The sequence below is a fragment of the Leptonotus elevatus genome, chromosome 1, assembly GCF_054856555.1.
Source record: "Leptonotus elevatus isolate MCC_2025b chromosome 1, RoL_Lele_1.0, whole genome shotgun sequence".
Classification (NCBI taxonomy): Eukaryota; Metazoa; Chordata; class Actinopteri; order Syngnathiformes; family Syngnathidae; genus Leptonotus; species Leptonotus elevatus.
The window spans coordinates 43,560,374-43,576,395 of record NC_141239.1 but is presented as its reverse complement, the minus strand read 5'-3'; the positions used below and the strand labels follow the sequence as shown (position 1 = coordinate 43,576,395).

The 16,022-nt window shown below is 41.7% G+C and overlaps 1 protein-coding gene across 1 annotated transcript in view; it reads left to right on the top strand.

Moving 5' to 3' along the window:
• The first annotated feature begins 529 nt into the window (after window positions 1-529).
• notch3 (notch receptor 3) overlaps window positions 530-16,022 on the top strand; it is a 40,781-nt gene continuing 25,288 nt past the window's right edge. The window contains exons 1-4 of the mRNA XM_086068900.1: window positions 530-866; window positions 1,541-1,613; window positions 13,524-13,666; window positions 13,743-14,078. Of these exons, the coding sequence (XP_085925026.1) occupies window positions 806-866; window positions 1,541-1,613; window positions 13,524-13,666; window positions 13,743-14,078 (613 nt within the window). The 5' untranslated portion in view covers window positions 530-805. The remainder of the gene's footprint in view (window positions 867-1,540; window positions 1,614-13,523; window positions 13,667-13,742; window positions 14,079-16,022) is intronic.

Below are 16,022 nucleotides of genomic sequence, written 5' to 3'. Positions count from 1 at the left end.
TCAATGAGCGAGAGCTTCCTTTCACTGAGTTGACCACCATTTTGATTTGTGAGTCGTGATGGAATCGTCAAGTAACTTGTAATCTAAATTAGTTATGTTTTAAATCAAGTAATCATTAAAGTAAGTAAGTTACTTTCCAAGGTAATCGTGACAACACTGGTAACAAATGTAGCTGTTTTTATTGTAAGGTGTTTAAATGGTAAATCATGACTGATTTGTACAGAAGGCGGAACTCAAGGTGTAGTAATCTAGCATAGCAACTAGCTTTGCCTAGCATGAAGCTGCAGGACTGCTCAAACTTTTCTTCATAGCCTATTCATAGCCTCAGCTTTAACAAAAAAACAAAAAAATAAATCAATAAATTCACACAGTCGTTTTAATTACCAAGTTTAAACGTAGGCGTTTTTGTTTTTTTGTCCGTTTAGTTTTTTTTTTTTAAGGGGTTGCTCGAGGAAGCACGTGCGTGTGTGTTGATGGTGTGTGCAAGAGGGAGAGAGAGAGAGAGACGAGAGGGAGAGAGAAAGGCGGAGTGTGTTCTGTGTGCTGCCACAGCTTCTCATCGTGCAGTCAAAAGTTTTCCGAGGGATCTCCAGTCGAGGAGGATACGCGGTGGCTGAGCAGCGGAGGACGTTTTTTTTTTTTGTCCTCGGGATTTACTTCGACTCTCTTCCCGGTCGACTTTATGACAAAGAACGCCTCACGGTCTAAACTCTCCGGAGCTTTCTTTCTCACGCCAATTTGATTCCTCAAGGATGTATTTGGACTGAAAGGGCGCCACTAAGAGCCGGAAACTTTTTCCACCGAAATGGGAGGGAATATTCCGTGGATTATTTTGTCTTTTTTATTGTTTATGCATCATTCTGAAGGTAAATAACGTTTCTATTGCACTGTGACGTTTGCCTGGACATGTAGAGATATGGTCACCTTCTTTTAAAGAGAGGGTCTCTTGCATGCATCTTAAGTGCACACAATAAATGTATTGCCGTTTTAGTTATTTTGTTAATGATGGGCTATTATGATACTATTACTATTATAATTGTTATTATAATTGTATTAATGCAGTGCTGTGAAGTACGACTATTAAGCGTTTGAATGCTAATGTACCTGTTTTTTATGCTAATAGTGTATTTGTGCTCGTGCATGTAGAACGCCACCTCAGTAATATTTTTAAAATGTAGGTGCATCAAGGAAGTATTTCTTGTAGAAGTATGTTCAAAAGATAAAAACAAAAAAAACTTTTCAATGTTTTTTTTTTTAAACTAAAGCTGAGGGATACATGAATTGCTATTACAGAAACAAAAACTTTAAACATGTGCACGTTGGCACAAAAAGTATGTTGTAGAATCTTATATTTTACAACTGAGTCCTTACAAAATTCATCGTAAACTTAAAAGCTGCAGGATGCCACATGTTGCGTGGCTAAACTCAGATAAGAGAAGGACTGGGGTCACATCAGTTTGTCTCCAGTTGCAGTACTGTCTCATTATTTGGAGATTTGCTGCATGGGTTCCATATAAGTCATTTGTCACATCTCCCACAGGTTTTCGATGCACAGATAAATCCAGGCCGTGTGAAAACGGAGGGACATGCATAGATTCGCCATCCCGGTGCATGTAAGTGCAACTCATATGAGAAAAGAGTCATTAAGTTCTCTCAACACTTTTTTTGTAGCTCTTTCAACAGAAGTGTCCATTTTTCCTGAAAAGCCTCATCCTCTCCTTATCTCAGCATTGGGATAAACATTTCTACTTTTAATTGACTTACCAAGAAAAGTGGTGGTAGATGTTGCTAATGGATTATCCTACTTACTATTATCAACAAGCCTCCACATGCCTCTGCTGCACCTGTTAAATGTTTCCACAGAAACGATTACACAGAAGGGTTTTATTTAATTCCCCTTCATTTAATTGAAGTGTCTTCATTTCTCGCTTGCTTTGGGCGACACTGATAAGTCTTTTGTTTTTCAAATGCTGAGGGTGGAGGGGGCAGTTGGGGTGGAAAAGGAGGTTTGTGTGGGAAAAGCTGTGACAATAGTCAAGTGAAATAGCCTACAGTATCTTGCCTGGGGCTCACTTGTCCGCTTTTTGAGGAGGAACATGCTTGAGTGTTGCACTGAGGAGATACGGTCCAAAAGAAGCCACCTCCGCCACCTGCTTCCCTCTAAAAGGCACTCATTTTAGTGGAATGAGAGGTCAGACGACACATCAGGAATAGATAAGATAAGATTAATCCTCTTTTCTACCTCTCTATGTGTAAATCTCAGTTACCAATAGGCAGACATAGCTAAACTCACCAATGTGTAACTTGACCGCATGCCGAGCCACATGGGCAGCAACCGCTGCCCACGGTTTATCAATCATTTGCGGTCGGGATGTGGTCCGAGTGCCATTAAATTGGTGAATGTGTAATTTCATGCAGCCAGGAAAACACTTAAAACAAACAGAGAAACTTTTTTTTATGTTCCTTTAAAAATAAAAATAAATGGCAAGACCCTTTGTTTTATGAAGAATGAGCATCTGGATGCACTGCAGTGCCATTGGAAAAAAGAAAGAATGTTGTCTCCTGCCGCAAACAGAGGACATCAAAGATCAAACTGTGGCAGGGCAGAGTAGCTAAGCACAGAGTTGTTGGACCAGTTGGATACTGAGGTGATTACCCCCCCCCCCAAACCAGGAGAAAAGAACAAAGACGTTCAGGAGTAGAAAAGACCTTTTCTTCCTGCAGATACCTGATACAGAGTATACAAAGTGGGCGCAGGAAAGAAAAGCCACAGAAACTGGATTTAATTTGGATGCTTACCTACAAAATGTAATTTCTGCTAGCCTGTATTTGTAGGTTAAATAATCTCTTCATAACAAAGTAGTTACAAACTTGATATATTTTGTTTTCCGGCCTTCCCAAAAGCTATACGTACTTTCTATATGCCAGCTGCCTTTGTTACTGCCCTAGATAGCGGTGTATCTAATGTCCCATACAGCCATGAGGTCACGCTGTATCAGTTTAGCGGCGGCACATCAAAAAAAGTTTATGACTCCAGTGTTCCGACTTCCTGCACAGGTGAGTCACTAAAGGTTGCAAGAACAGAGTCCAACCCTTACTAACTAGTTTTAACGGTGAAACGAATGGCATGTATTAGACTTCAGAGATTGAACTTGACAATGGAGGTGTTGATTGCATCACATGACAAATTTTGAAAGTGAGCTGACAGAAAGTCCTCATTTTGAATGGCTGTAGAACATAGGCTACGGAAGTTGGTAAATGTGAAGAAAGGATTAAATAATAGAAACAAGACCAAGAATGAAAGAAAAATGGACATAAACTAGTCAAACTGAACGTTTGCTGTAATAAATCAGAATTCAGAACTGGCTCATATGACAAGAAATAAAAGTATACACTGTATATATATATATATATATATATATATATATATATATATATATATATATATGTACAAAGGGTTCATGCACAGTATAATGATAAGAAACACACATTTCAAATAGTTAAATACTGCGACAATATATGCTACAGGTCACTAAATAGAAAAACAGAAAGTCATTTCATCTTTAAAGCACATCAGAACCTTTTGAAACAGCTTATTGGATAGAAGTACAAATGTAGCTTTTGAAGGTTAGGGCAGTTTCGTGGGGGGTCCCATAGGTCGAAAAAGGGCTTCTATGATGCTATGATTTCACTATTAGAGCATGTTTTAGAATCTAAAATTCAAGAGGAGGACATCAACACAATCTTTCACATCCTATTATGCAGCTAATTTAATTTGTGTTATATAGCAAAAATACTCCAATGAAAGTGAATGAAAGCAAACATTTTCAATAACATGCAGCTTGGATAGGGCGGCGGTATTAGCGGCGGAGAGATAATTAGGCAGATTGAGAGAGCGTCGCTCTGAGAGGATCCAGCTGGAGGAGCCGGCCTTTTTTCTTGGCGGGGGGGTGGTTGGGGGGTGGTGACCATGTAGCGGGGGTCTGGCTAGGAAAAGGAGGGGCCGCAGCGTAGAGGACAGCTGGTGGATGTTGTGATGGTAATGCAGTGAAGTCAGATCTCAACAAAGGGACAGCGCAGTGCCAGGTGCTGCCATTGAGGGGCATGCCGGCCCCCATGCTGTGGAAGACAAGCTCGCCGAGGAGCGGACTAGCCAACTAGCTCGCTAGCACATGTTAATTCTCTCACAGAGTGACTGTTGATACTCGCAGTTGCCACATGTTGACATCAACCTCTGTGGGACAGCTTGGATTCCTTCGTTGCATGGGGAAAAAAATGGCGGGTCAAAAACCACCTCGTAGGGAATCTTCTATTTCTCCTATGTAATGTATTCTAACATTAAAAAAAATCTCAATTGGAATCTTATTTCAGTGAGTGGCAGTTTTATTGCACAAATTCTTCATATCTTGTTTGCCCTGCCACTTGTTGCTAGTGCAATGAAAAGAATGGCGCTTGTCCTTGGATAAAGGGGGAAGAAGCGAGACACTAAAGATTATATGACAAGTTTATTTATGTATTTTCTTATATTCTGACATAAATCAGTTCTGTATTAGATCTATGTAAAAGACAAATTAGCCAGAAAGAGAAAATAGTAGTCGCCCCTGGTGCGGCCCGCATTGGAAGCGCTGGCTGATGGTGTGTTTTATTTATGAATGTGTTGCCTTTGGCCTCAGTTGCCGAGTTAGCATATAAATTGTAAGTGTTGTCGTGATCTTATTGTCGTGATCATGACATGATGTAATGAGGCTTGTATTTTGATAGTGCACAAACATCCCAGTGGTATGGAGGCTCTTGTTTCATAAAATGGTAACAGCTTTTTAGAAAATAATGAGCCGGATTGTTTTGAGTGAAATGACAGTTTGTTGATTTTTTGCACTAAGTTGAACAGCGCTTCCACTGCAATATGCATCCATGCCAGATCACATGTTCCCTATCGGTCTGGCTGGACACAAGGAGAGTGACTGTGTATGTCTTTGCCCACAACACCGGCTAGCGAGTCGGTGTTTTCTTTGGGCATCTTTACGGCGGATTAGAAAAGGAATGCTGGCTAAGATTCCTCCTGTCCTCCTGGAAGTTACAGGTTATTGTCTGTACCTCCCATCCATTCAGCCTGGAAACCTATTCAGGAATGCCTTCGACAATACAGTCTCATTGAAGGCTTGATCTTTGGAATGTTTGACTTTGCAATTAGCTGAGAGTCATGCCACAATGGATTGCAGAAAGCTTTAGTTAAATGGTTTAGAAGGAAGCTCATCGCTCATGTATCACCATTAGGTTTTCAACTAATATAAGGAGGATGATATTTGTATATAATGACAAACTGGGAGCTCTGGTTCCCAGGCCCTGCCACAGGAAGTTCTGCCTTCTGACCTTTGTGCTTCAAGCATCCTGTCTAATCACAGCAGCCTACTCAAGCATCAGGTTCAGTTCATCTTGGACTAAAGTGACAGAATTAATTATATTTGTTTGTTTAAAAAAAAAAAGGTTTTGTATTATAAATTTTCTCCTACTGCAGGGTGAGATCATTGAGATTCCCGATATTTCTCTCCACTTGGATACTTTCCTTGTGCCTTATCTCATCTTGTATCGGGATATGGTTGTGTCTAGACTGTGTTCTCAGATCAAACCTTTAAATTCTCCTCCATTTGGTGTATGGTTAATTTTAGTTCAACAGCAATAGAGGCCTTCAGAAGATAATTAAATTATCTCCATTCTCTGTTGCTGTTGTGGTGATGGGTCGGAGGAATTCTGCGCAGGGCCTTGCCTTTCATGTTGACTTGAAAAAATAATTAAGGTTCTGATTTAAATTTCAAATGTTTTTGCAAAAATCTGGTTTAGGTTTGGTGGTGGGGAGGAGGGCTGTAATTGTGTCTGAGGCAGAATGTTTGGAAAGACCTCGGCCTTGGGATGCTTGTCATGTGGTTATTGCTACTATTTGAAAAATGTCAGGGAGCTGCCTCCAAAAATCTATCGAATTTGAATGAGTGTTGCAGGAATTGATTGTACTAGATGTCATATGGGACTGGTTTACTGAAGAAGAATTAAAGTGACTGATATTTGCAGGGTAATGCTCATGCATTGACAACTTCAATAGGATGGTTCCCATTGTTTCCATTCGCATTAGCATTATTTGTTAAACCAAACTTCCTTGTGATGGAAGGGATAGACATTGGAAATAACCCATTTACAAGATCCAAGCGGTCGTCGTGTGTTGTAAGCTTCCTGCACATGCATCGGTAGTTCCTCCGAAGTACTCAAACTGTCCTCACAAAACCTTCGTTCCCAGCACCCCCTTTTCTACTTGCTAAGGCTCCCTCTCTCCATGGGATACTGTTGCCAGGCGACGACATGGGCCTGTGGGTCCATGGAAGCCCAGACCTGAAAGACTAGCTGCTTGGGTCACTGCTCCCCCCCACCCCCCTTGCCTCCCTCCTCCTTCCAACCTGATCATACAAAGGAGTCCTGACTACTTAAGCGCTTTTATTTGGGGGCCACAGCCCCCCCCCCCCATGTGGCTGTTTGCAGAGAAGGAGAGAGCCAAGGGCTGCTGGAAGGAGGGGGATGTGGATAGGCTCAAGTTGGTAACGCTGTGTCACTTATGGCCTTTCATGGGAGAAGAAATGTAGTTCTTACTCGCATTAAAGAATGATTTTGAGTTTAGTTTCTACAAAATGACAAATTAGGAAGATGCTAAGTCTGTTGTTGTCGCTCTCTGAGGCAATGACCTATACATGTTGCTTTGTGGAGCTTGACTGCAAGTATGAACCGTGTCACAGATTACAGGGTCTTTGTTCACAGGTGAGTCGCCCTGTGACCTCATGGCGGCGTATCTGCTATTGTATGTTAAGGGATGAGCTCAGGTTACCCATGCTTCATTGAACCGGAGAGCAGGAAAACCGGCATTGGGTTCCACCAGTGACGGCATTCGCTCCCATAAATCAAATGTCCATACCGCAGAGATTTTAAATCATGTTAAAATGCTTTCTTCTTCTTTCCTCTGCAATTCCCTGTTTGGATGTCATCCTTTGTGGGCTCATGCTACCACGCTGGTTGTAAGTTTCTCAACTTTGTATTCAGGCATGTGGTTGTCTGCATGCTGTGTTGCAGTGGTGCCTTTGCGTGAACAGAATGCTAAAAGCAACTGTTAATGCATGTTTTCTTTAGGGTGTTGTGTCTCTTCAGTCATGTGAAGTGTTTTTTGTGTATGTGTGTGTGTGTCTGTCCCATGAACAAAGCAGTTGTTATTTTGTCTCAGAGAGTGCTAGACACTCAGTGGTGCAGTGACAGATGTGGACAGATGCATGGTCCAGAGGACAGCAGCTGGCAAAATCCCTCATGTTTTGACACAGGGGAGATTAGCCACTTTGACCATCCATGCACTGCACCACTCAAACACTTCTTCCTCTTCATCATCTGGCGTCCTCTTCCTAAGAGGTCAGAAGTTGGCAACCGGGGGCCCAGTGCACAAAAGCAGCCGGCACCTGCCGCTCGCATGTGTCTAAAAAGGCCGAGTAGAAGCGAAGACACCCTTGCTGGCCTTGACGCTTTCCCAGACACTGTGGAATCCGTAGTCGAGTCCAATAAGAAGCTGTTTAGGTGTCGCAGGACCAAGCTGTGCGCGCTGGTATCAGTTAAGTTTGCGTGTTATGAGAGAAGCACGCTGGCCATGAGTCAAGTCTAGACCAAGGTTATTATAGTTAATGAAAACAAACTAAGCATTAAAAAAACATTTACAATTTACAAATACTTCATGTATTAAACAAATAAAGAAAACTTAAAAACTAAACTAAAAGAAAGCCTTTTCCCCAAAATAAATAAAATGATCAAATCTAACAAACCTGCTCTAACTAAAACTTAAACTAACTGAATAAAAACACAAAATAAAAACTAACTCAAAGGTAATAAAATAGATATATTTTTTCTTTACGGAGCAGGTTAACGAATCATTGATTACATTTGTAGAGCAACTTTCTAATTTGTGGAACATCCCCTGTAATGTAATTTGAGAACAGACCTCAAAAGTTGAACAACATCAATACTCAGGACTCTGACAATAAAAATAATATTGTTGACATGATTGATATTTTATGCTATATTAAAATGTTAACCTTATAGGCCACTCCTCCTAGCTGCTCCTAGCTGACAGTGTAGCGTACCGTAATTTATTTCCGGTTCTGGTTCTGTTTAGCGAGTACATTCTCTCTGGTCCAAGTCCAGACACTTATTAATTCGCCTGCTATTTTGTTGTTTAAAGTTTGGTGTTTTCCGCTTTAACGCAGTTCAATCTGTGAAAAGTAGAATCGATCAACCAAAGCGTTAACCAGTGTTAATGTGCTATCCGTATCAATCTTAGCCTTGCTTAGCTATTATCATGGCTTCTCCGTCTTTTCTCGTCATCCCTTTGTCAGAACGGTACTTGTCAGAATAGAAGTGTAGCTTATTCGCCACCCAGAAGGTGATAATTACTAGCCTGGCAAGCCACTGCCTTTGACTGCTGTTTGGCCCGGTTCAGAACAAACCATGCAATGAAATTTGTTTATTTGCTGTGACATATTCTTCGTGAGCAACTTCAGTCTTCGGCGTGGAAGTCCATTCAAAATGGCGTGCGGGAGAGATGACAGTTTGTTCAGCATTAAACTCCTCACCCTAGCAGCTGACAGCACTGGAAGCATTTATTTCAAAAGAAAACGTGTCAAGATCACTGACTTATATATGAATGGACTAACAATAATGCCACTCGCTAAGGCGGCCTAACTTGAATACATTGAATTCTCTACGGCGTTTTCACGTTATTTTCTGTCTCTATGGCGAAAATGCCACCGATAAGACTGGGAGAAGTGCCACTTGCACATTTCAACGGTAAGAATGTGCACAATCGTCAACTAAGACTTTTGCTAGGAAAGCAAAATTATCAGGCATTAGTACAAATTTGTTCCTTACACATTAACCCTGCTGGATGCACTTCTGCCAAATAGCTGATGCAAGTTTCAAACAACAGTGGCTCTGTAAACCTTTTGACAACCTTTGCCCTTGCCACTCGAGTCAAATCTTACAACCTCAAGAGTTAATTCGGATTTATATATTTTTTGTGTTATAGCCGCCTCGTCGTCTCGGGCCCTCGCCAAGTCACTTATTATGCTCCACGTTTCATTTTTGTCCTGACCTCCTAGATTCCAGACATAGTTAATTTGCCTCTAAATAAACCCAGCCAAGCCATGACAAATAGCCATGGGTACCAAGGGGCAGGCGGGTGATTGGTTGGGTGTCAGGCTTGCTCTTTCGTCTGCGCTGTTACCAGGGCGACGAGGATCCTGCGTTTTGGAGCGAACGCTGTGTTTTCAGAGCAGTGGACAAGGGATTACAGGAAATATGACATGGCATTCCCTCTGGACCAGACCACCCCCACTTACCCCCTCTTCATCCACCAGTTGCAGCCTCCGGAGACATTCTCTCCTGCGGCGTTGCCCCACCCCTCGCCCTGCAGCCTGAGTGACATTATCATCACAATCAGACAGGGGACCTCTGGCATTTGACCTCTTAGCAGTGAGAGGAGGGGGTGAGCCAAGCTGGCGTTTTTGTGAGGGTGGGGGTAGTAGCAGAGCCAACTTCACCTACCATTCTCAGTGCCTCTGTGCTGACACTCAACTGTAAATTGTACAATATTTGGTTTGTAGTTGGTCGACTATTTCATTGGAGTGATGTTAGTGTAGTGGTTTGCATAGATGACTTTCCAGTAAGGGATTCACAATAATGCTATTTTCAACCGATACGATAAACCAATCATTTAGAAAGTGCCAATGTCAATAACTGATAAGTAAGCTGATAATTGTTTGCAAAATTAAGTTGAATACAAATATACTTTCACATCCTACTAAAAGTCTAACATGGAGAAATACATTGAAACAATGTGTAAAGCACCATGAAGCTGAATTTTATTACAGGGTTTTCCTGTGTACAAAATTTAGAAGCGCCCACCTCCACCTAATTTGCTTGCCACTTCCAGCCTGAGTCTCTGATATCGCTCTTGAGCTCGGCAGCAACACAGACCTTTCTTTTTTTTTAACTTTAATGTACCGAAGAAGAAACAGATCATGGAACAACCGTTGCACACGCCCATTTCCTGGTTGTGAGGCAGAGGTGGCGTGCTCCAGCCAAAGTAATAAAAACAAAGTATATATATATATATTTATATATATATATATATATACACACACACACACACACACACACACACACACACACACACACACACACACACACAATAAACATAATAGTGTATAATAATATGTACTAGTGGATGAATTTTTAATGATTGTAGTTTTTAAAAAATTGCAAAAATGAATGGCAACTTGTATTTATATTATTTCTAATTTCTAGTCCTTGATCGTAAAATGGCTGCAGGAGGGCGGCCAATAATGGTATAGGTCACCACCGCGAGTACCGATACCTTCAAATAAGACTGGTATTGCAAATAAGACTGGTATTGGCACCAATACCGATACCTGGCATTGGTAGTCACCCATCATAGTCAGGATTATACCACCTCTGCCTTAATTTGAGCCAGGAAAAACCCTGCATTAACTAATTTTAAGTTTGTCAAAACAAAATAAAAGTATTGTTTTAATTTAAAAGTGCAACAAAAAACTGTGAGGGTAACATTTTGGGGAGTGTTGTGGAATTTTCAGTAGCTAGGCGAGATGAATAAAACAGTCTGGAAAACAATTTGTCTTTTTGGTTTCTTTATATTAGAAGCTTCGAATATACACAAGTCTTACAGAGCAGTCTACAAGAAGTAATCTGCAGTAAATTATCATGGGAAGATTTGTATGCAGCCTGGTTAGGTTTTGGAAGGAGAAGGGAGGGTCAGCTAGACAGGAAAGCAAGCAGTCTGTTCCGAGCAGGCTTATCAGTCAAAGTCACTTCAATATTGCTTCATGTACAAGAAGTGAAAACCATTTTTAAAGAAAATACAGGTGTCCACAATACAGTATAAACTTATGTCCATAACAGGACAGTAAAGAAAGCCCACACTGTCGACTGCAATGTTGCCATGATGATTCTGTGAACAGGAGGTCGCGCGCATTATGACGTCACAAATATTTGACACTACCATAAGAGAGGGGAGGAGTTGAGGAGTTGGGCACAACTTGAGCCACAACCACAACAGATGTACCAACGTGGCATGAATACGATTATCGGCGGATTTCTTTATTATCTGGTTTATCTGTTTGACGTCAAATTGGTTGATAATTGCCAATAATTATCGGCCATCGATATTATCGTGCATCCCTACTTTCCAGCAACCCCTTTCAACAAGGAATGGGTCCTGAAGACAGTACTTTTTGTATGGACCGATATTGTATGGACTACTAAGCATTCACGTAAAATCAACCATGTTTCGGTTCCAAAGCACACTGTGACTGTCGGAGAGGAAAAGTTGGCGAGTTTCCCTGACACATTTGAATGCAGCAGTGGATGCACACCAGCAAAAAACAGGATTTCACACGCCATAACTAAATTTCTAGGTAAAAAACAAAACTACATTTCTAGTTTTGGAAGCAAACAAGACTTGCCCGCCGTCAAACCAAAGAAATTGTATATTGTAACGATGGCAAAGCCTACAAATTCCTTGCATGCTTTGATTGAGCGATGCAGAGTGGATCTCTTGGTGCTGGTGCCAGGCTGGGACTGGCGATGTGCCCGGCTCCCTGCGATCACTGCGAGGCTGAGAGGGAGTATGCCGCGGCACCTCCCTCTCAGCCATCCGTGCGGGGAGCTTGGCTGCGCTGCCCTGCGGCGATACCGACAGGTCAGTCTTCAAATAATGCTGGGAGGTGCGCGGCTTTACCATCGTTGCACATGTACAGTGCAAGCCTTGCGTTTTTGAAAAACAACTGCACAACAAGACAACACTAATACAATTGTTTTTCTTTGTTCCTTGTACAAGTATTACTGTGTAATTTCATTCCTTGTGTTATTCATTGCAAAGAACTTTGCTTCGCAAGTTGTATTTTGTAATATAAATTTATTATTAGTGTTATTTATACTTAATAATTATAAAATGTTATAATTTTATTTTTACTCTAACCTCTGGGCTCATTTGTTTTAAATTCATGTTTATATGTTGAAAAATAAATGTTGAATCCATATATATATATATATATATATATACATATATATAATATTATTGTTAAGTAAATTAACATTTGTTACCAACACACAATAGTATAAAAGTACCGAACATTGGTACTGTTGAGTACCAGTATCATATACTGTATATTTCCAGCTACCAAGAATAGGAACCGAACCGATCCCTACTTTGAACTCAGGGCCCCGATCACTACAGCTTTTAATTGTCTGGAAACCAGTCTAGGATGCAGTCTGCTCGGTTGGACTCTACTAATAGTTACTACTCTACTGTACTTTCCTCTCATGTGTCTTTCTTGTAGACACGCCTGTGCTCTCTTTTGTGCCGAGTCCTGTGGATTCTCTTTATTACATTGTCTTTGTAACGCTGCAATGCGAGCCAAACAAAAGTAGATCAAAACAGTCATATTGAAGAAAGGCTGGCCTGTTCCCAACTGCATTGCAAAAAAAAAAGAAGAAGTTGGTTGTTTTGTAGAGGAGCGTACAATAATTGAGTGAAATAATGCTTGTACAAAGGAGAACAAAGGGAAATCCATTGTTGATTATGCCCAGGGGGTTTTCTCCAGCGAAAGAAAAGACAGAGTCTTGGGGTGAACCAGAACCCAGCCGTCACTGCTCTGTCATCAGCATCAAGCAGCCTGTTTGAAGAGGGGGGCTTGTCTCCAGCCGCAGGCTCCAATATGGGTCTCGGGTTTCTAACTCAAACTAACCTCCTCAGTTAGTACAAACCTTGTCTGAACTCTCATCGGCCCGTAGAGAGCAATCAGATACTCTTGTGTCTACGTTGATATGTTTAGGTAAAAGGCAAAAACAGATAGTGTCTCGTCTAAATATCACAGCTGCCTTTTCCTATTTGCTCAGCATGTGCTTAGTGTAGACCCCATTTTTCTCATGTCGGAACTGGGGTGGAATCGCTTTGGTTTCCTGGCAGCCATCACTGGGTGTGTTCATATATTCTTTCGAGCCGACCTGCGGAAAAAGCCGTAACGACGGAGGAATGTTAGCTGACACTGAAAAAAATGGGTCTCTCCAGCTGGAGAGGACGCAAATTGTGTGTTTGGTCAATCCCGTCCTTCAGGATATGGCCTGGCTCCGTTTGTGAGTGCATCACTCATTCCACGAAACCACATTGCACTTTTGAAGGAACCGGCGCTAATACGAAATAATTCCAGGGCGTAGACGCCAGTCTCACACCACAATATGAGTCAAGAAGGAGGTGTGCACGTCATGGGGTCAGGAATGCCAGATGCGGTATATTAATGAACGTAATGGGAATTGGTTGGATCTGGAGGTTTGCTTTTTGGGGTTTTTGCTTGTTACCTGTTTTGGCGCTCAACTCAAACACTTAACGCTCAAGTGTGAATCATTTTGTCCAGATGCCGTCCTGGATTCATCGGCTCGCTCTGTCAGCACCAGGATCCTTGCCATCGATCACCGTGTCTTAACGGGGCCGCTTGCATAAGCCAGGTGGTCAACGATATCCCACAGTACAGCTGCGTGTGCCGCAGGGGTTTCAGAGGTATGCCCGTCACAACTGGCACGGAGAAAGATCAGCTCTTGAGAGACGTTGAACTGAACACACCTTTGAATTACAGGCCAAGACTGCTCGCTCATTGACGCATGTGCCACGAGTCCATGTGCCAATGGCGCCCGCTGTGCCAACTGGAATAATCACTACAACTGCTCCTGCCCACCTGGCTTCCAGGGAAAGAACTGCCGCAATGATGTGGACGAGTGCCGCAAGCCCGGCGCTTGCCTCAACGCTGGCCTTTGCATCAACACCCACGGCTCCTTCGGTTGCCAGTGCCCGCCCGGGTACAGTGGGCGCACATGTGAGATGTCCACCCAGCCTTGTGCCCCCTCGCAGTGCCTCAACGGAGGCACTTGTCGCCAGACTAGTGAACATTCCTACGAATGTGCATGCCTGCCAGGTAGGATAAAAACTCACACGTTTGTATGATATACAGGTGCATCTTTTGTCTATTGTCATATTTTGTCTATAATTGCCAATATGTGCCTCTTTATTCTATATATACCGGGTGATTCAAAAAGTAGAAGCCAAAATCAACACGAAAAACAATGGAAAACTTAACAACGTGTTGTACATACCTTCAAGTTTTCATTTCATGTTTTGCAACTTCTCAATGTTGCCGCTGCCCGCAGCAGGAACAACATCAAGCCGAAATGAGAGTTTCTCACAAACCCGCCTCAGGATGTCGCAGCCCACCATGTTGATTGCAGCTGTTATTCGATCTTTCATGTCATCGATATTTGCTGGAAGTGGTGGAACTTAAACTTTGTCTCTAACATACCCCTACAAGAAAGAGTCACACAGTGAGGTTCGGCATTTGGTAGGCCAAGCACAGAAGCAAGTGAGTGACATTACAGAGAGTGTCACATTCAATTTCAAACCCATCAATATGACAAGGATTACTGTTCTTATATATTCTTAAATGTATTGCGCCACGCAATGCACTCTGGGAACCGAGTGGCTAGATATGACACGCCTATGCAGTGTGATTACTGGCAAAGTGTTTTATGTTCAATGGCATCTCAAAAAAGCAGAAAACCAAGGTTATACGTTTTGTTTTATTGAGTTATGGCTTATTTTAAGTGCATTGCCTTTACCTATGGGAAAGTTGTGCTAGCAAGCTAGCAGTAACTAGACTAGCATTAGCAACTAGCTTCATTGCGCTCCGCTCAGCAGTTGGAAACCTTAGGTCTCCACAAAGAGTTTCACAATAAGCACGGACGCTGCTCAATAATCAGTCTTGTATATATTTACTAATTTATTCACATATGTAGGCTACAGTGTAGCAGAGCGTGATGCGATATGACATCGTGTCTAATTTCTTCTTCATCAAGTCATGAATGTTATTACGTGGGTGCCACCCGGTGAATGGATAGAGAAACTGCAGTTGAAAACTGTTTGAATGGTAACTATTCCTACTTGAAGAACTCTTCTTTTCCTTATAAAACTTTTTATTTTACTTAATGAAATGAATAATTGAATTATTAAGTTCATACTCATACTCCAGCAGGATTTACAGCAGGAATATGCCACCCCTTTTAACCCAAAATAAATGTTTATTATGATCTGCCCTGTGATGTTTGATATGGACCATTTTCATTCCATTTGGTAATTTGGTTTCATATTAATTGGAATACAAGTATCCACCTAAACGTGACTAGTGATTATGTTCATGTTTAATCCGTATAGGGCATTTGCAAACAGCTGCTTCTACTTGGGGAAAATAATGATCCACATTTCCCCCTATTTTCTAACATGTTAGAGACCAAAATAGTAACCAAATAATAAATTTAAAGCAGTCCTGTTTTTGAATAATAGAGGGATAGAAATTTAACAATATTTATAAAATCTGATTAGTAAATTCATCGATTTGATTAAAAATAGATTAAAGGTGTATTCACGGATCTTTTGTCGCTGCGTCTTCCGGGTGGATCATCTTAACGATTGGTTCCCGATCCCGTCAATCAATCAATCTGTCATAACGACGTCGTGCATGCTTGTTCCTAGCTGCGCATGTGCAGTGTTCGTAGCATGTAGCCGCTGAGCTTCGGATTCAGCTGAGCTTCGGATTCAACCGTTCATCATTGTAGCAGTCTGAACGACCGTCTCTACACCCTGAGCCACGGCCGCCACAAAACTTGACTCATTGAGCCATTTTCAACAGGATGATGAGGATAATATTTTGTCCATTTGATAACTTCATTATTTTTCATGTACAGTTAAAACCTTTAAAAAACATTTTTCCACTTGCTGTCAAATGAAGATGACATCACCTGTGCTGAGGAAATACTAAATCACCAATCACGGCTCACCTGTTTTCTGGGTTTAGTCAGCAAACTGAGCC